Genomic DNA, 20,441 nt, shown 5'->3' on the forward strand with positions numbered 1-20,441 from the left:
GGAGACAGTATTGCAAATTAATTTTAAATTCATAACAAGATATCAATTACTTGCTGTTATTGAAAGTCCTGATTATGTGTTGAAATCATTATTTTATAAAGAAGTTCTCTTAGCATTTGTAACTTTCACAGAGTCCTTAGAATCATAGATTCACAAAAATCTCCCAAGTTGTAAAGGACTCATGAAGGTCATTAATTCCAACTCCTGACACCACACAGGGCTACCTAAAGCTTAAATAACATATCTAAGAGTGTTGTCCAAACACTATTTGAATGCCAACAGGCTTAGGGCCCTGACTACTTCTCTGAGGAGCTTGTTCTAGTGCTTGACCATGCTCTAAATGAAGAATATTTTCCTACTATCCAATCTGAACCTAACCTGATGCAGCTTTAACCAATTCCCTCATGTCCTATTACCAGACACCAGAGAGAAGAGATCAGCACCTCCCTCTCCACTCCCTCAATGAGGAAGAGTAGACAGCAATAAAGTCTGGATAATCACACTCAAAGAGTTGTGGTCAAAGGCTCAATGTCCACGTGGAGGTCTGTAAAAGAACAAGTGGTGTTCCTCAGGGGTCAGTTCTGGGACCAGCACAGTTCAATCTCTTTGTCAGTGACATGGACAGTGGGATTGAGTGCACCCTCAACAAGTTAACCAATGACACCAAGCTGTGTGGTGAAGTCAACATGTTGGAGGGAAGCGATGCCATCCAGAAGGACCTTGACAGGCTGGAGAGATGGGCCCATGCAAACTGCATGAAGTTCAACAAGGCCAAGTGCAAGGTCCTGCATGCGGGTCAGCACAATCCCAAACACAACTACAGGTTGGGCAGAGAATGGATTGAGAGCAGCCCTAAGGAGAAGGACTTGGGGGTGCTGATCAATGACCAGCTCAACATGATCCAGCAGCATGCGCTAGCAGCTCAGAAGGCCAACCGTGTCCTGGGCTGCATCAAGATCAGTGTGGCCAGCAGGTCAAGCGAGGTCATTCTGCCCCTCTACTCTGCTCTCGTGAAACCCCACCTGGAGTACTGCACCCAGCTCTGGGGTCCCAGTACAGGAAAGACATGGAGCTGTTCGAGCAAGTCCAGAGGAAGGCCCTGAAGTTGATCAGGGGGCTGAAGCACGTGTCCTATAAAGACAGGCTGAGAGAGTTGGGCTTGTTCAGCCTGAAGAGAAGGCTCTAGGGAGACCTAATTGCAGCCTATCAATACTAAAAGGGGTCCTACAGGAAAATAGGAGAGGAGCTGTTCATCAGTGAGTGTGGTGATAGGACAAGAGGGAATGGCTTCAAGCTGAAGGAGGACAGGTTTAGATTAGATGTTAGGAAGAAATTCTTTACTACGAGGATGGTGAGGCACTGGAACAGGTTGCCCAGAGAGGTTGTGGAAACCCCATTCTTGGAAGTGTTTAAGGCCAGTTTAGACAGGGCTTTGGGCAAGCCATCTATTGAATGCTGTCCCTGTCCCTGGCAAGAAGGTCAGAACTAGATGATCCTTGAGGTCCCTTCCAACCCAGACCATTCTGTGTTTCTATAACCCTAAGTCTCCTTTTCTCTAAGCTGAGCAAACCTAGTACATTCATCTAGTCCTCATAAGTCATGCCCTTAGTTCTTTCACCATCTCTGTTGCTCGCCTTTAGATGCATTCTATTATTTTAGATGCTTCTTACATTGTTGACACCAACACTGCAGACAGTACTAGAGGTGAGGCCACTTCAACGCTGTGACAATCACTTCTTTTCATCCATTAGCTATGTTGTGGTTAATACAGTTGATCTTTTTACCAGCTTCTTACCTTTGGTCTACACCTTACCTTTGAAGATTCGCCCAAGTCCTCGGAAATCCATCTGGTCTGAACAGTTGAAGACTACTACATATTTTCCAAGGCACCGTCCCATGTCTTTGATGGTTTCAGTTTTTCCAGTTCCTGCAGGTCCCACTGGTGCTCCGCCCATGTTCATGCCTAAAGCTTGAGCCAAAGTGATGTAACATCTAAAAGGCAACAGGCTATCATCACTTAATGGGCTGCAGTGCACAGTTTTCTGTACATTGTCAGAGAAACTTACTCCAATGTGTTACATGAGGAAGGTCTGATGTAAAGAGACAAGGAAACAATTGAAATGACATGCCTTTAATTACAATTTAAGAAGGAAAACCCTTCATTCTGTCTGCAATGCAGGTAATATTAAGTTTTGTCTCCTCATACATAAAGTGGAACAGATAATCCTCAACAATCAACAACCTGAAAGATGAGAAGGGGAGAAAGCAGGTTCAGAGAGAGATGTTGCCTAATCTGGTCTGGTTAGCTTAGTTCCTAAATTAGCTGAAGTAGTTCTGAAGTGTATTATACTCTGTAGTATAATAATGAAAGACAGCAAACTTTTCTTTTCTCATCCACAATGCAGTGAATGCCATTTTCATAAATGAAACTTCCACGTGTAAAGCAGTAAAGCACCAGCAAGTATCTATATCTAAAAAGAAGCTCTAGAATTTGCTGCATGGAATAGTTAAAAAAGCAAAAATAAATTAAAAAAAAAAAAAGACTAAAAAAACCCCCACCCAAATCCCAAAAAACAAACACCACCAAAAGCACCACCCAATGCCCTTATTTTGCTAATGACAGCATATAAGCATTCTTTGTGTTATTCCAGTTAGGTAACTAGAACTCTCTGTTAACAGGACTTCAATTCTTTCAATATGCTTTGAGAGGAAAGATCTGCAGTCTTTTTCAGCTGAATAAAATAATTTTTCTTGTCAATACTTCCTTAGCTGTTTCCATTATCTTGCCTGTAAACACTCTGTCTGCATACTGTATGAAGATGTTGGATGTACCTGATCCTCAGATATACCAGCATCACTTACATGAGAATCAGAGTCCCATACATCATATATGTGGGGATCACTCAGCTATGTGGCAGAAATTAAGCTGCAACTTATTGATATTGTAAGGCATGGAAACAAAAGTATTCATGTATTCCATGTAAAAATATTGACTTTGATACGACTGAGAAGGACAACTCTGCAGAGATATATTTTGAACACAATAGGAATGACTAAATTAGTATTGTAAAAGCCCAGGTCTGGCATCAAAGAATAAAGAAATAGAAGCTGCATTTTTCACCTGTCTGTAAGAGGCGTTATGACAAGCCTGTCAGTACAGCCCAAGAATTCGTTCTGGTATGTGAAACCCACATCAGTGATCTTAATCATCATTCTATCGTAGTCTTCATTAAAATAAAATCTACACTGTTTCAGCCACTCGAAGTCTGTAGGGCTCCTGATATGCATGCGACACTGAGAAAAGAGAGGAAAAGATGCTGTGGTATTCATTTTCCTTTGCATTTATATTATGTCATCTCAGTAGTATTGCAAAGGCAGCACTGCAACCACAATTGCAAGCATAAAGAACAGCTAGGAACCCAAGAATAGCAGAGATTTATCTTGATTTTTACCACAAAAATTGCTAATGTGTCATTACTGTCCCTGAAAACCATGCTAAGGCAAAGGGACTCCAGACTTTAGAGTACTGGAAAAAAGTACTGAATTACTTAAAAAGAAACCAAGGCATGATTGAAGCAACATCAGCTTTTGTTATAATACTCCAAGTCACATAAATCATTATAGTCTTGAAATTAAATGTTTAGCTTAAGAGACAGGAGTTCATAGATAACCTATTATTTTCTTCTTGTCCTTTCACATTGCTTTACGTGGAAAACACCTCATAACTCAGTGTAAATTTTTCAATACTTACCAGACCATCAAAAATGTCCCTCTGATGCACATGAATAGTGATTAACGTCTCATATTTAACTCGCTCCACTGGGCTAAGGTCTTTTGTTGTCATATCTATCAGCATGTTTAGAAGATCCAGGAAAAACTGGTTCGTCTTTGGCATAATTTTTTTATCATACCTGGCATTACTCAAAGCTTCTTCAGAGTCTTTTGTCCAAATCATTTGAATTCCCAACAATCCAACCTAAGAAAACACAGAAGTATATGCTTCATAATCTTTTCTCTTTCAGCTAAAATGTACATTCACAGACACAGACAAACTAAAGAAACATTTCTCCTACTATAGCTATAAAATTATTTTTTCAGGCATTGAAATGACCTAGAGATCATTCAACCCATGCATTTGTTTTATGTGTCCCAACTCAATTCATAAACATAAAGTCCATACTTCACTCTTGTAGACACTGATTATGGTACACTGCTGGTAAAACTGTTCAATATAATTTACAACATATATATAAATACTATCTATTGGATATATATGCAATTAATTAGTGCATAATTAATGCTTCACCTTCCATTTTTTTCAATAATTTGCAAAGTCTTTATTCCCTCTCCAATATTTTTGATCATAAGTGAAGAAGCTTCTACTAGGAAAATACTTTTCCCTCAGCACTATCCTCAGCTCCAAATTTTTAGCAATATGTAGTGTTTTCCTCGATATAAAACCAAACATACATTCTTCTTACTTTTCCTTCAGTAGTAAAGTATTAAGCTTGTAAAGAAACAGTGTTAACTACATTACATTAATTTATTGCATTCAAAATCATTTTTGAACAAGAGCTTCAAGGTAAGTATTCTTTTTGTTTCAAATATATAAAGCATAATTTTAAAGTCTTAAGTGATTAAAATAAATTTAAATATCAGGTTTGTATGTTTAACACTGGCTGAAATTTTGATTGCAAAAACAAGAAAAAAAACATTAAAGTGCTACACATCTGTGAACAATTCTTCATTGATTTAACAAAAGTATTACCTGGGCTGGGTAAGTAGAAAGAAATTCAATCAGTTGGAAACTAGTTTCCTGGATGTGTTCAGCTGCCTGGCGAATAACATGATGCAGTGACAGCTGGGATTCTTTCAACAGAGAATTGAGCCAAACTTCCACATTACCCTCAGCCATTACAGGTCTAGTCAGCTCTACAGTCTCACCCTCTCGTGAACTAATTGACAATATACGATCATATATCTAATAAAAGGAAAGCAAGAATATTGATTTATAGAGTGTTGCCTTTACCATCACTGTTTGATTTTCCTGTCATCACTTCATTAACCTTTCTTAGATAGCTAATAAATTACACCACCCTGTGAAGTGAAATGTAAAAAAATAATTAAATCATTACTGTTGGTGTGCTGAAAGGCTTTAAATAAAACTCTGTCATCTGAACAAGGAAACAAATCCCAAGACTGACAGTTCCTGCATTTCATTTAAGTTTCAACGACAACACCCGCTTTCCAGTCACAACAAAAGAAATATTCCCTTATTACCAGTGGGTTAATACACTAACAAAATTTAGAGCTTTACAATCAAAACCAATGAAATCATGAAAGATAAGGAACATGGTCAAAGGAATTTCAAATGCATGGGAGGGGTCAGTGAATTTCTAAGAAAATGTATATATACACAGGAAAAAACAAATGTTGCCATCTGTTCTTGTAAAGGCTGTAAGAAAATTGTTCTTCACACAGTATGTTTGAAGGAATATTAAGGATAACTCAGAAACAGGTGAGAGACTAGATACCCTTTTTCTTGCAATCAAAAATGAATGAAAAAATACAAAGAGAGGCAATCTAAAATTACAAATATGCTCATAAACAACCAGAAGCATACCTGAGAGGATGCTAGACTATATTAAGCCACAGAAGACAGTCCAATAACTGGGTATTTTTTCTGAAACCTAAATTTTTGTTTATTTTCTATGCTATACAGAGTTTTTCTATTATGTAAATGAGGGTATGAAATTAAATCTTAAATTAAGAAAGCCTATGCAATATCAAATAGTTCAGCATCTTGGAAAAACCACTGAATGTCCTGTGCACCCTTATTTAACAAGTATCATACACTGTTGACTTGAAAGGATGTAACACTAAGTTGTGAGCAGTACATACCCTTTCATGGAACCTGACAGTTTTAATGTTGTCAAAGACATTCAGGAGATGTGCCTGTATCTTGTGAGAGTCTGATGCCTGGCCAAGAATTTCTAAGAGAGCAGGATCTGACACAAAGAAGAATCGTGGAAATAGGAGGCGCTTTTTCTCCAAGTACCTGTATTTTTCAGAAAATTGTGGAAAGAGGTGAGGAGAGTAAATACTAAGTGAATTAGGTTAATTTATACATCCTTTTCTTTTTAAAGGTAGCATTTCTCCCAATGTATCACTGCAATTTCTGGCAGTGGCAATGACAATTCTTATCCATCATACCTTCATATTATTCAGCTCTTTTAGCATCAGCAAACATTTCACAGGAAGCTTTTATTATTTTCTATAATGTAAGCACCAGTAAAAATAAGAGAAACTAAATAACTGTTTGGGTTTTTTTTTTTTTTTTTACATTAATTCTGTTATTTGCTAAGGTCTCATGCTGTATTTCTCTCAGATTTGTAAGAGTCTGAATAGGAGATACAGATCTAGGCTACCTTCTGAAGTGAAAGTGTGCTGGAACAAACTGGTTTCATCAGAGGTAGACAGTGACAGCGAGTGACAGCTTAGTCAAAAATCAAATACTTATCAGTAAGTTACTAGCAATTTCTTTGGAGATGTAGTATCATCCTGCTAACTTGCTTACTCAGTTCAACAGAATTCATATTAGAATAAGACCATAATCCTTGCAAAGCCTGTGGGCCAGTACTCAAGCAATTGCTCTTTCCCAAGCTAGAAAATGCACGACCATCTGCCCAAGACTGATTTTGTAGTAATCTTACCCTGTGAGTGATTTCTGACAGATTTCAAGCTGTTCTAGTAAATGTGGTAGTAACTGTCCCATGATTTCATCTCCAACGCAGCACTGAACAACATTAGGTGTTTCATGAGCTCGGGTCATTATCTTCACCCAGGATTTATCAATGTTAGAGAAACGCTTTGCTTCCTGTTGGAAGATGACAGTGAATGTGGAAGGGAAGAGGTGGAAGAAGGAAAATAAAAGAGGGAAAAGACACTTGCTTGCAGAATTGGCACCCAGTAACCTCAGCAGTTATTTACGATATTTCAGCTTAGAAAAACAAAAATGTTTCTTGCTTACAAAATACAACTTATTTTATACTAGACTCTCAAGTCTGCTGTCTTCTTTATCTTTCAATCAGTCTTAGAGAAAAAGATAGAAAAGTCATTATGCTTGAATTAAATGTTTCAAATTGGAAGTTTTTTTTCCTAAAAATGGGTTAATTTGTAATTTGAAAACCTATGTTTAAGCTAAGTTTAAGATAAGTATTCCTAGTTACTACCAGGGTAGTTGTAGGTATTGCTAACCTTGCCTAACTAAACTAGGCTACTACTACGCATAATACATATTGGCTAACAATTTTACAATCTAGAAATAAAAAGATCAACCAGCTCACACAATTCTTTCTAAGAAATTACTTCTGTTGGCATTGTTTACTAGATTTCTTAGCAAGTCTAATTTTGTTAAATAACACCAAAAAGAATTTATATTACTACATTAATTATGACATCACAGTTAAGCTTTATTCTTAAAATGTGGAAGATCAAACTGAAAAAAATGCATATCTCAAAAACCTTTGGGAGCTGCTTTGCTATATCGCCACCAACAAAAACAGCTTCTAAATAAATCCACAAGTTCTGTACAGTCATCCAGTTCTCAATAATATCTGTTGTGTTGGAAAGATAGTGCACCCATTTCTGAATCTGCGTCTTGAAGGGTGTGTTGTACCTACAATAAAAAGAAGACACTTGCTTTATTTCAAGAAGGAAGCAAGTCTCTTGAAAGCCAGCACATCATCATAAGGATGAGGAATAATTTTGTATTTTTGTCAAATGAAAGAACAGAAACCTGCACTTGACTCAATTCAGCTAGTTAGTAGCGACAAACCAAATTAGCTCCAATTTGCTGCTTCATACACACAGTGTGTAGCATAGCTCTGATCCAACAGAAACCAAATAGGAGCAATATTTCAATTTCACACTAAAGTGGTTTCAGAAAGGGACTATGCAACATCTTGAAAACTGCAAAACTCCCAGAGGGCCTTATCAGCTGAATCCTTGCTTTTGAATATCTGCCTGATCAGGTTCTGTGTTCCTTATTTTATCTGCGGGCTTCCATGTGTGAGACCAAACTCATTTTAATGGGGATTTTCAACACCTTCAGCATGAGGCAATGACCCATCACAGAGGGCAGAGTAGCGGTGCCTGTAATACCTGTAGTATGACTGACACAACCAGGCATTGCTCCTCCTTATGCTCATCACCACTTTCTTGCATCAATGAAAAGTGTCCAGTTCAGGAAGTCCGAACTGCTTTCAAAGGAACTTTTTGGACAGTAAGAACTAACCTATGAACTCTTCAAGGACAAGCAAGCTCTTAGTTTTTATCTAGATGTTTATTTTCCTTTTCCTACATAAAAGATTTGTTCAACAAACCAACAGACATTTTTTATCTCCTCCTTCTCCTTCCCCCCTTCCTCTTACCTGTTACTCATGAGAGAGCCAAGAATCATCAAGCTGTCCTCCATGGTAGCAATTGTTTCTGATGTGCTGTCACCTCTTAAAAGAAGTTCCCCACGGGTTTTAAAGTTTGCAAAGATAAATGTTTTGTTGTCCCACTCAGTTATCACTTGTTTTAACTTCTGCTCAATGTCTCTCTCTTTCACAGCACTTATGCAGATATCCTTTTAAATAAATAGGATGTCAAAAGCTATGAATGGTTCAAGTCTTGAGTATGAAAAACAAACTCTTTCTTTCTTTTAACCCTAGTAAGGCTGATGAGCAACTATTTATCAAGCAGAAAGATCTCAACATATACAAACACCATAGTTAATAAACTGTCTACCACATCACAACATGGCCAGCTTTGGGGGCGTAAAAGAATAAAATGGTGATTACTTTTCATATCTTTAAAGTTGCAAAGCAAAGCACCCTCTTTAATTAATTTCTGGGACAAGTTGCATAATTTAAAAAGAAGAGTTGACAGCATTAAGTATTTGTATTTTATACAGAAATCTTCAGTGATAGTCCCTTTCTCTGTTCTTTCTTTAGAAATATTCTGTTTTCCTTCTTACTACTCTTACTCCTATACTGTTCTATTGTTTTGTTTCATGCATCCATTTCTCTTCCTCCACAATACCTCTATTTCTTCTTTATATCTTAATAGTGGAGCTTCCATTATATTCCTCAGTTTGAATGTTTCACTTTCTACATCAAAGCTGTGTTCAGTAACATCTGTAATCTGTTTCCAGTGCCGAGGCATCATTGCTTTACTTGACATACGCTCAAGCAATGGGCAACATTCACTGAAGTCCTCAATGGTCTTCTTGAGGTCAGAATAGGCCTGCCATTCCTTTACACCACGAGGAAGCTTCCGGCATCTATGTAGAAATAATTCAAGCTTTTTCAAACAGATTCAAATATTTTTTCTGCTACCCACCTAACCACAACACATGGTTTAAACAGCAGATCACATACCATCCACATTCAGGTTACCTGTATCTCGAAGATCCTCTATGTGATTCTCTATGTGAGAAATCTATTTCACTGATAGCTGCAAAGGCACCTACAGCTTCCCCTTAGGATTGTAGCTGCATAATTCTAATACGCTTTGTCCAAGCAGTCTCCAAAAACAATGGAACTGCTCTACATCTTGATTTCATCTTCTGGTGAGGTTCATGATATGCACTGCTCTGTGCTCTAGAAAAAAAAACCCTCTTCCTAAGAACATGAAGGTTTAAGTCTTTACATCATTTAATTTGGCTGCTACATGGGCAATGTATTTTATTTTGGGGGGCAACTGCTCAGCAATTCACTAATGTGCTTTAGGCATCTAGGGTGAATCTGTCTCTCAAATAATAATATTAAAACAAGTGAAATCTCTCTTTATGAACAAAATAAATAACAATTTTAATATATATTCCAATCTAATGAAAAAAGTTAACCAAGAAGTTCTCTGAGAAACAACAGTCCTCAACATTTAGAGTCTAAATTGGCTCCTTTATTTTATCAAGTTGGCAATGGATGTATTTTTCAATTAAAATTAACATTTTTCATGTTTCAATGAACAAATACATGCTCAGATATAATTACTTGTGCTAAACAATTATAATCATATTTAAGAAGAAACAAAACTCTTTGAGGCATCTTGACCACAGTAGCAGGTTCTCACCTATTCTGAAACTCCAGAAGTTCACTGTTGATTTTTTCAGTATCTAATTCTGACCACAGAATATCATGGTAGCCACTGACTGTCTCAATTACATTGTTATAGAGACTATAGAGTTTCTGTAGCAGCTTCAGTTGCTTCTTTATTTCAAGCAGCTGAGGATACCGGGTAACAGGCAAACCAAAAAGATCTTCCCCACCAGTGTAAGTAATATATTTCCGAAAAAGATTATCAAATCGATTCTAAAAATGAAAAATAAAAGAATTAAATTAAATAGCTAAATATCCAAGGTCTGGCTTTATGCTTAGAAATGCATTAGTGATTAAAATCTAGTAAATATTGGGATATACAACTTGCACAGACAATGGTGTTGTCAATAATTTTCACAGGAAGAGACTTTTCAGTTAGCTTGGAGTCACATCTTCAGAAGTTGACAGAGAGATTATTTACTCCATGTGACACAGTGACAGAACAAAAAACGCTAAGCTTGCACTAGAAAAAGTTGGAGCATAACGTGGAAAGCAAAGAAAGGCGGATGCAGCAAATTCTACCTTTCCAAGTATGATGTGCATTTCTTTTGTTGTTGAAGGGTTGAAGCAAGAATGACTACTGTTTAAGCAGCAAAGAAAAACAAACTTTAATTGTCAATTGCAATGAGGGAACATAGCAGGAAGCCAAATGACTAGCACTATAAGATGAGGCAAACTGCTAAAATTCATCATTAGAAATTAATCATGGTACAAAGAAACATTTCAACAGGGAAAATTGTCAGTTTAAATGTAAACCTTTATTACTACTTCTTAAAAAAGGGAGTAGAGAAGATTAGACAGGATTACATTTATGAGGGAAAAAACACAATAATGAACACAAGAACAGCCTATAGTCAAATACACTAAACTTGAGTGTAGGCTCTCATCAGGATACTTGAATCTAGTAATTATTAATCATAATATATATAGCCATTCTTTTATCTCCTAAAAAAAAAAATCAAATTTTAACCAGCATTCCTTGCATAGAAAAAAATTATCAACTTAGCATTCATTACATTTAAAACAGACTTTTCCTAATCAGTAACCCTATCTATCAATGAAAATTAGTGCAACTACTCTGATTCATTCTGAGAGTCTTCAAGGTGCTAGTTTACTTGCAATAAGTATTAAGCAATGTCTCCAGAATTAACAGTACCTGAAACATAGTAAGCCTGTCACTGGCTTCCTGAGGCTCTAAACCAACCACCATTGGCCCATTCTAAAAAAATAAAATAAAATTTAAAAGTTAATTTAGAGGACGAAAATAGCCACACCTTATTTCTAACCAGTATTTTCTAAATGCTAAAATCAAACTTTCTTGCAGCTGCAGGATTCTGTCCGTCTATCAGATAACAATTAAACCAAGAGATCAGTTACCTACTAGAACAAGCACTTTATTAAAAAAAAAAACAAACAACAAACCCCAAAACAAACAAAACAAAAAATCCCCACCCACACAAAGATAGCAACTGTCTTTTTTAATATAGAAGTTTTCACATTAGTATAAAAGTTAGGCAGGGGTAGCTCCTTCTCAAATAAAAATCACCATTACTTAGAAGATGATATAAGGCTGGTTCAGTTTGACTCATTCATATTTTATTGAGAAAGAATATAAGACCATAAGTCATTTACTTCAGAAAAAGCTTCATTGTAACATAATTTCTCATTAATCCCAATCTCATGCTAACTAGCTGTTTCTCATAAACCCTAAATTTCTCTAGTCTTAATCTTTAAGAGCTAATTACCAGCATTACATACTTCAGTCATATACAAAAAATAACCAAGCCTGCCCTGAGTTAAAACTCAAATACCACATTAAGAACATAGTCTTCAGATGGTAGAGGCCCATCCCATTAATTAGTCAACTCCACAATCTTCCCATGCTACCACTGCTCTTCAAAAACTCTTAATACACTGTAAACACTGACCTCATCATAATCTGAATAGAACTGTGCACACTCGTCAGTAAAAGTCTTCACATTGCTAATAAGTTCTCCTCTGAAGTTTGGCTGCAAAGCAATGAGCTCATTCTGCACTTCATTTGCACGGACTAGCAGTTTTTCCCAAGCGTAGTGCAAAGTGTCCACCTTCTCAGTCTCTTCCTTGGCCACAAGTAGACCATATTTGTTTAACATAGCATAGGATTCCTGTCAGAAGGTTGGATTAAGATACAGAATATAGTAATTAAAGTTAATTTTATACCTATAGTAACATTTTTTATTTTTAACAGAGAATGATTTATTAGAAAAAGAAAATCTGGGAGTTTTGCATATTAATTACCACAATATGCAAAACCAATACCAAACTGGAAGAAGCAAAAAAATTAAAAGTAACTAGATCTCCCTATCTCCTTACCCATCACATATCATTTTGCTTTCTGACAGATTTTTTGGCCTAGTGCAATCTGCTCTCTAAAAAAGTATTTCCACTTAAAGTACTCCCTAAGTCTACATGTCTTAGCCTCACTTTAATAAGAATATTCTTCCAATCCATGTCTCATCTACCACAACATGAGCTGAATATTATGGGAGGTGAGCCGTGAGAAAGCATCAAAGTAAAGACCTTCAAGTAAACAAAACAAACAAATTTGTATTCCATAAAAACCTTTAAGCCTTACTTCATGTTTTGAACAAAAAATAAATTAGGAAACCACACCAAAACTTACCACAACTAATACATTGCAACTATTTCAAATGTTATAACCACTCATCATTCAGAATGAGCAATCTATTTAAAAATCTACTTAACGGTCCTTTGTTTTCTCAGAACATTGATCTTCACCTATACCACTAATGGAGAAACACTCCACATACTGAAACCCTTACTCAAGTTTCATGAAAACACAACTGAAATTTACTTACTGTAAATTAGCAAATGGCAAGGTTGCAATGAGACTTGTGGCATAACAGTTTCATCTGAAATGTTTTGTATAAAGTGGAATTATTTATATTTAAGCTTTCCAATTTGGTCAAATTGCAGACAAATTGCAAAAATGGAAACATAACTACCTGTCTGCCACACCACTATGTGGAAAACTTGTCAACCTCCATTTCAAAAATCCAGAGCATGACCACTTCTGCCTAGGAACTCATGGCTCCTTTTACCAGAATCAGCTTTTGCCTTGACTCCACATTATATAGCAAACCAGGATAGGTCCTATTTTTGTGCCTTCACTCAACTAGCGAGATTTACACAGCTTCTTAGGCTAACAGATAAATGCTTTCTTAGCTGTATTCTGTGAAATGTGGAAGGGCCCCGTGCTCATGTCCATTATTTGCACATACAACTACATAATGCATTCCATAATTTACCTCTGCTCAGGGAAAACAGAATTGGAAAGCACAGGTGCAAGACATTTGTCTGACAGCAAACACAGTTTTTGCATCTCCGGAACTCAACATTTGGTTTGGCAATATTTGGTAGATGAGAATTCTGTGTTAAGTTACTTTAATTTAAAATGCCCTGACGATAGAATTATCAGGGCAATCGGGAATCATGAACATATCTTAGGAAAAAAAAAAAAATCACTGAAAAACTAATCAATAGGGCATTTTGCCAAACTATAGTATACTTAAACCCTATTATGGTCAGGAACAAGGAGAAAAAGTAACTATGTTTTTAATTCTGCCGTTTGACCAGAAGTTCCTCCATTGTCAGATGTTCAATAAATGTATTCTAGCAAGTGAATTCTTTAAGGAAGTCAATTGCTTATCTTTATTTCAACCCATTATATAGCTGATAACACAATCACTCTCATGCATTCTCATATAATCTGCCTAACATTAGCTTTCTCTTCTGTAGGATGAGCTTTATTAATTAAAAAAAGGAAAAAGAAAAAAAATCAATGCTTTTCATACACAGATTTCCTCCGCAAAGTACCAAAGGCTTTTTTTGTATGAAAAGTATGTATATTCTCATCTTCCTTTTACCTAAATCCCTCTATTTCTGCACTATTCATTAAAAACACCTCTTGCCTCAAAAAGTTTATATTTGTTCAGGGTTTCATTTGAAAAAGGTTAACAGGAACACAAAAGGTCTGCCTATCAACAGTTAACACTGTTCTATAATCATAGAATCACAGAATGTGTAAGGTTGGAAGGGACCTTTATGCAACATTCCTGTTAACTACCTCAATGGGTCCAACTTGAGAGTCTATGGAGATCTGTAGTTCTCTGATCTCTTTTAAAGCTGACATGGCTATTCTTATGTCATCCAGATCCTTGATGCGGCGATTTAACTTCTTGCCAGTTTCCTCTATAAAAGTGAAAATCGCTTCCATCTCTGTTCGGTACTTCTTATTACAATGACACCCCAACAAAGTCATCCAGGCTTTGGTTTCAGCTCTCAGTGCTATCTTCAGATCAGCTAAAAACATTGAACAATTTATAGATGTTTAGATACTGTTATTTTTAAGATGCACTTTTAATCCTTTTTCAGTAAGTGTTGTCTTCACTCCCTGTTCTGGTATTTCAGTCTAAGCATCCATGTACAGAAAAGATGAAATCACATTGACACCTTTGAGTGGTTTATAGGATTGCTTTCCTCCTAATTGCCTCAGAATATATCAACTTTCCTACTGGATAGATGAAAAGATGATATATTCTTTCCTGGATGATATATTCTTTCATACTGGAAAGATGAGGCTGGACTCCACACTTGTCAACTTGTTCAGATATCATTACACACATTTCTGTTCTACACATAACTACCAGTTAGTTCATATTCTCACCTAAGTCTAAAATATTTTTTAAAAATTAATCTTAAAAAAAATTAAAGGTATGAAGAATGGAAGTAAGAGCCTGATTATGGAAACTGAAGATATCAAAAATCAATACCAACACAAGCATTACATAAAGTTTTAGTTGGATATAATTTCAACCCTGTTATTCATTCCCTGTGCGGATTTTACTTGTGTGTCTGTCTTCTTATACAGTGCCTCTTCCCTCTCACACCTGATGGTCTTTGATTTATTAAATGTCAGAACTACCTCACTTCCATTGAGTTTCAACAGCCAGCTTGTTTCTCCAATTCTTTGCCTTATGATATAATCAAAGCCATTTGGTTGACACTCTTTCCTAATGAATAAAACATCCTACTTCCTCAGATTTGACACCCACTGCAAAATCAGGTGCATGCATTTCTTACAGTCCATCATAATTCCCAACCATTCTTTCTGTTACACCTGTGTAAAATGCTTGTGTGAAATTTAGTTAGGTGTTGTGGAACCTGGGGTACAAAAAAGTAAAGATTTGAGGTCTAGCTTTCATGCAAAAAATCAGCAACAACATACCTGTTTCACTTAACTAGCCATCTTAAATAGGCTTGCTTTTCAGCTGTTTAATTACATACAGCCAGACAAGGAGAAAAGCAACATAAACATATCATCTTACTCTCATAAAATATGTATCTATAAAGGTCAGTAACAGAAGGATTGGCAAACATCTACCAACTCCAGTTAAGACTCACAGATACCATTATATTTAGTGTTTTGTTTGTACGTGTTTACAGCCAAGACAACAAACAGCCATTCGCTTTCTCCTTTCCATCTTTAACCTAGTTCACCCATCCATCACCTGTCTCTTTCCTACAGGAATTAGAAAGTGGAAGTGGAAAGAGAACACTCACTAAAGAGAAGTGGAAAACTGAACTCTACCAGTGTACAGTGCAATAGCTCCCACGCAGATGTATTCAGGCTCAGAATTTATTTTCAGCTCCAAGTGTTGGAAATGCAGAATTTCAGATTCAATTTCAGAGAGCAATGGGTTCCCCATCATTAATTTATCAATGGTTTCCTCCTTGTCCCTCTGCCATATATGTTGGTAACAACTAAAACTCTCCAAAGCTGTAAGAACCTCCTGAAACACATCAGAAGTTCAAAGAAAGATTCTCAGCACTACACATATAGTATAAATATAATTTCTTAGCATCTGCTTGTTATAATACGTTAAGAAATCCATAGTGGAGCAGGTTGCACCACCTTGCTAAACAGAAGGCTGACGGCAAACTTATGCTAAAGCAAGTTCCATTAGCAATCACTAGTCTTGTCAGGAGCTGTATACTAATTACATTCAATTTATTAAATCAGTTACACTGTTTTCCAATTAAGTGATTCTTTAGTCAATAAAATCCTAGGAATCAGTGGGAAGTCAAATACTTCTTTAAGACTAGGATACAGTACACTTGTCCTTCCCTAACATTTATTGGACTAGCAAATGGAGCCTGAGCTCTAGGGCCCAATATAACACAAAGAGCATCAATTCAAGTTGTTCTCACATAATTTTGTGAGACAAATTTTTTGACATGTATGAAATAGGTGTTGTCAACATTAAATTATACATTCAATTCAGGTATCACTGATTTGAGTATACTTCAAGGGGTGTGCATAGAATTATTTTTCTGTTTCCCAGGAATTCATGAAAATGTCAGTTAATTCATCATTACTTCAGTTAATTAAATGAGAGGTGATCACTACAAGAGATAACCCACATCAAAACTGATGATAAACATAGTGCTGGTAGACACCTGGCTAAGTAATAAAAGTTCCAACTACAAAATATTGAGTATCAAAATACCAAGATAACTATTCACCATTTTTGACTACATCTTAATCTTCAGCATAAGTTTACATTTCATTGTGCTAGTTATGCTTAGTATCAGTGAAGTTACAAGGGTTTGAGTCCCAAATTTCCACCTGGTAAGGCTCCATTGTAAGGTTAGGCTGGTTCCAGGAAGAAATGATGCAGAGTTCCCCAAAGAAATATCAGTTCAATACCTACAAATTACTAGAGAGTGCATAGAGTAAGAAAAGAGCAAAGAAATGATCCATCTCTTTTAAGCTATCTCCTAACCTCCAGTAGCAAATCCTATGCAGCACTTTACAAATGTCAAGCTGAAAACCAATTTTCTTCCAAAAAATTTCATAAAATCTTCATAATGGGCCAGAAGTCATATAATGGGCCAGAAGTCATACTGGCTCCTTTAGAATTTCTATGTGAATAAAGCTGTATTTAACACACTTGTACAATTACTAAATACACATAACTCAACTATACCTAGGAGTTTTTCTATGATGTTTTACCAATTGGAGATATGTTTTTAATCAGACCTAAGTTTAATTTTATGTAATATTCAATACCTCATACATGTTTGAACAGAGTACACTTAACCCATGTTGTGCTTTCAAAGCACATTTACAAATTTGTAGCCACACGTTTTTCTTCCACCATCCTACACTTTTTCATTCATATGTTTAATCTTTGCTTTAAATGCCTACTGTTATTGCCCAAGGATATTAAAATTAAGACATTAATATTACTTAGTGATATTAATTTAACATCGTGATTGTCTTACCCTTTTTGTAGAATTAATAGCAGTGCTGAGTAAAGACACTAATTTCATAATTTCCTTGTTCTCTGAAACAGTCTTGAAGTAGTTCTGTCTTTGCACTGGATCAGACAAACTGAGTGATGCTGTATCTGACACAGCCTCTATAAAGTCAGATTCAAATACAAAAGCAGCTCAGGACAGACATGTTGTTTGGGTTAAGCAAATTCCTATAGACATAGATTAATTACCTATTTTTCAACAACTATACATTCTGAACATTCTTATTAATCAAAATGGCAACTAGAGGTCTAAGTGACCAATAGAATTGCCACACATTCATAAACCTCTACATTTTAGGAATCTTGCTTTATCTAGGTACTCTGTTGAATTTGGAACATGTTCCATGCCTATCTTTCAAAGACAGTCTTTCCTTTTCTCTCAACCCTTCCCAAGGTTTATCCTCTATACTTCACCTAAGTGATTTACTGATATGTCAGCACTGAGCAAATCCATGAATATTTTTGTTTTCAGACATAATATGGGGCAGACCTCAACTGACAATTTGAAATACAAATTAACTTTAAATCTGAAAAGATGACCATAAACAGTCCTCAAAAGGAAAGAAAGATAAAAGGAAGGTCCATAAGTTAGCAATTTCACACAAGATTAAATTTACCATTATTTCTTATTTCATCTTGGCCAAGAGAAATTCTTAGTTTTGAAAGAAAAATTTCATTTCGTAACCAGCTGAAGTATTACTTTTCCCCCTTTTTGGTGTACAAGAGGGAGCAAAACTAAAAAGACTCTATATATTTTTAAGTACATGGAGTAGTAAATAGAGAAATTAATTTGGCTTGTTTCTAACCTGTTTTGACAAGAAAAACCCAACAACCAAGTCTTAAATTTCCTTAAATTATTGCCTTCAATAACTTAATTTCATGTCTGATCACAAAAGATACTAAGTTAAAATCCTTTCAGATATTTTAGTCTGTTCAATCCTCTACACAATCTTCAATTGATACAGACATTTCTGCTCAATACCAGGTTTTGTTTAACTTCAACTTACCCTTCTTAAAGGAATTTCAGCACAAGTTTTAACATGCCATTTGAAGATGCCAAGTTATGAACCACACTGGCAAATCATGAAAGATCTTTCTTGCAGCAACTATAACTGTTTTCAAACTCATTTAGAATTTCTACTATGCTGCCCAAGCTGGTACCCTAACAGCTTTTCACATGCTGCAGGTAGAACTCAAAACAGTGCATCTCTCTGAGAGGCACAAAAAAAATCCTCTTACTCGGTACCAAAGAAAAGACTCATTTCTAATCACAAAGAGAAGCTCTGGCATTGTTATTTTACCCTATTTCTTCTCTGAGGTAGTTTAAAATTCATTAAGTCTTTGTTCTACCACTTTTGATGCCTTTTGTATTTCATATGCTTTAACATATTCTATATAAATCACATTTACCTAACATTAAAATTGAGTGATGTCAGAGTTTATCATTACCATGGATGTTTTTCTTTCTGGTCTCTTTCATTCCATCATCAGAATCACTGTCTCTGCTCTCACACCGCAGCACAGCCACTTTTCTTTCTAACATTTTCATCTGGGGAAGAAATAAAATTCCATTTTCTATTTGCAGTACTTCTGAAATATTAGTTCTAAGTAAGGCTGTTGAAGACACAAACCTCGGATATTCTCTCCTTACTCCACTGTCCAACTCCTTTCATTACTTTCACAATACTATCTACAGTTTTATTAAGCATCTGCTGTACCTCATCCAAAGATGGTTTCATGATGATATTAGGGATAGATAGGTTAATATTTGTCCTAATTATAGGATAAGCACTTTTTTTCTGCTTAGAACCATTGTGATTTTCTAAATGAAAGAAAAAAAAAGAGGTTGTTCACACTTTTTCCAAGATGTCAAACTAGGCATCACAATGACATATACTAATACATACTAATATATATCCTAATATTGAGTATGACTGTAATTTCTTAAGGAAAAAAGATTCTTCAGTAATTTACAAGATGCACTGGTAAAGACTATAGCACTAGAAGCAAAAACTAAGTGCCATGCTATTTCTCTCCATGAAGCTCCTTTTTGAGTTGTTCTGTGCAGCTAAAATGTTTAGCAGGAAATTTTGTCATCTGACTTGTACTCACAGCCAGAATATTAAATTACGCACAGAAAAACTCCCCAAAATCTCATATTGTATGCCTCACTTGTTACAGACACAAAATACAAATGCTTTTAGTTTTGTTTCTTCAAAGTATGTAAGAATAAAAAATTTCAAAAGAGTGTTCCATCATAATGCACAGAAAGATCTGAAGGCAATTATAAAGAAAAAGAGAACACATCTTTCTTCATTGATTTGGGTTGGGTTTTTTCAGTTTTATGTAAAAGCCAAGGTCAAATAAGTAACCACTTATCAAGTCCAACTCCAAATGTAGTATCTGACTTCAGAACAGTGCAGTCAGTCCTAAGAGAAACAGCATCGCAATGACACATTCCTACTGTTACAGGAAAAAAGTAGCCCTTTGGAAATACACCATGTTAACTACTGTGATTTAACAAGGCAGTTAATTCAAACTCCCTTTGTTTTCATTCTTTTACATGTGTGGCTTATTTTAATATAGTTCTGAGATATTACATTTACATAATTATTTTTATAGGTTAAGAAAGCAAAGTACTGCAAAATGGACACCTAAGAAGTTGATCATGGAAGATGCATGGATACGTTTCCATATGGTCTCCAGAGTGTTTCTAGTGACTTTCAAAAGGGCGTCAATATTACAATGACTGAAGTAGGAAAGCACTTCATTGGCTTCTTCCTCTAACATTTCTAAATCCATTCTCTTCCTCTTTGCTGCAGGAGACAGTCCAGCCCATATCCCACTGGAACCATGGGAGGAAGCCAAGCTTTTTGATCCTCTTTCCTCTTCTACTGCTAAAACATCAGGA

The 20,441-nt window shown here is 35.9% G+C and overlaps 1 protein-coding gene across 1 annotated transcript in view; it reads right to left on the minus strand.

Moving 5' to 3' along the window:
* The window catches only part of DNAH5 (dynein axonemal heavy chain 5), a gene marked incomplete at both ends in the record, with an annotated part of 131,271 nt that overhangs the window by 71,229 nt on the left and 39,601 nt on the right, over positions 1-20,441 (minus strand). Inside the window, 18 exons of the mRNA XM_084260383.1 lie at positions 1,814-1,992; positions 3,122-3,294; positions 3,752-3,976; positions 4,769-4,981; positions 5,902-6,058; positions 6,714-6,877; positions 7,525-7,678; positions 8,433-8,632; positions 9,088-9,328; positions 10,120-10,358; positions 11,302-11,364; positions 12,074-12,292; positions 14,275-14,510; positions 15,799-16,000; positions 17,496-17,632; positions 18,980-19,079; positions 19,162-19,352; positions 20,185-20,424. Coding sequence (XP_084116509.1) covers positions 1,814-1,992; positions 3,122-3,294; positions 3,752-3,976; positions 4,769-4,981; positions 5,902-6,058; positions 6,714-6,877; positions 7,525-7,678; positions 8,433-8,632; positions 9,088-9,328; positions 10,120-10,358; positions 11,302-11,364; positions 12,074-12,292; positions 14,275-14,510; positions 15,799-16,000; positions 17,496-17,632; positions 18,980-19,079; positions 19,162-19,352; positions 20,185-20,424 — 3,333 coding nt within the window. The remainder of the gene's footprint in view (positions 1-1,813; positions 1,993-3,121; positions 3,295-3,751; positions 3,977-4,768; positions 4,982-5,901; positions 6,059-6,713; positions 6,878-7,524; positions 7,679-8,432; positions 8,633-9,087; positions 9,329-10,119; positions 10,359-11,301; positions 11,365-12,073; positions 12,293-14,274; positions 14,511-15,798; positions 16,001-17,495; positions 17,633-18,979; positions 19,080-19,161; positions 19,353-20,184; positions 20,425-20,441) is intronic.

This window comes from Gallinula chloropus (genome assembly GCF_964237585.1).
Source record: "Gallinula chloropus genome assembly, chromosome: 2".
Taxonomy (NCBI): Eukaryota; Metazoa; Chordata; class Aves; order Gruiformes; family Rallidae; genus Gallinula; species Gallinula chloropus.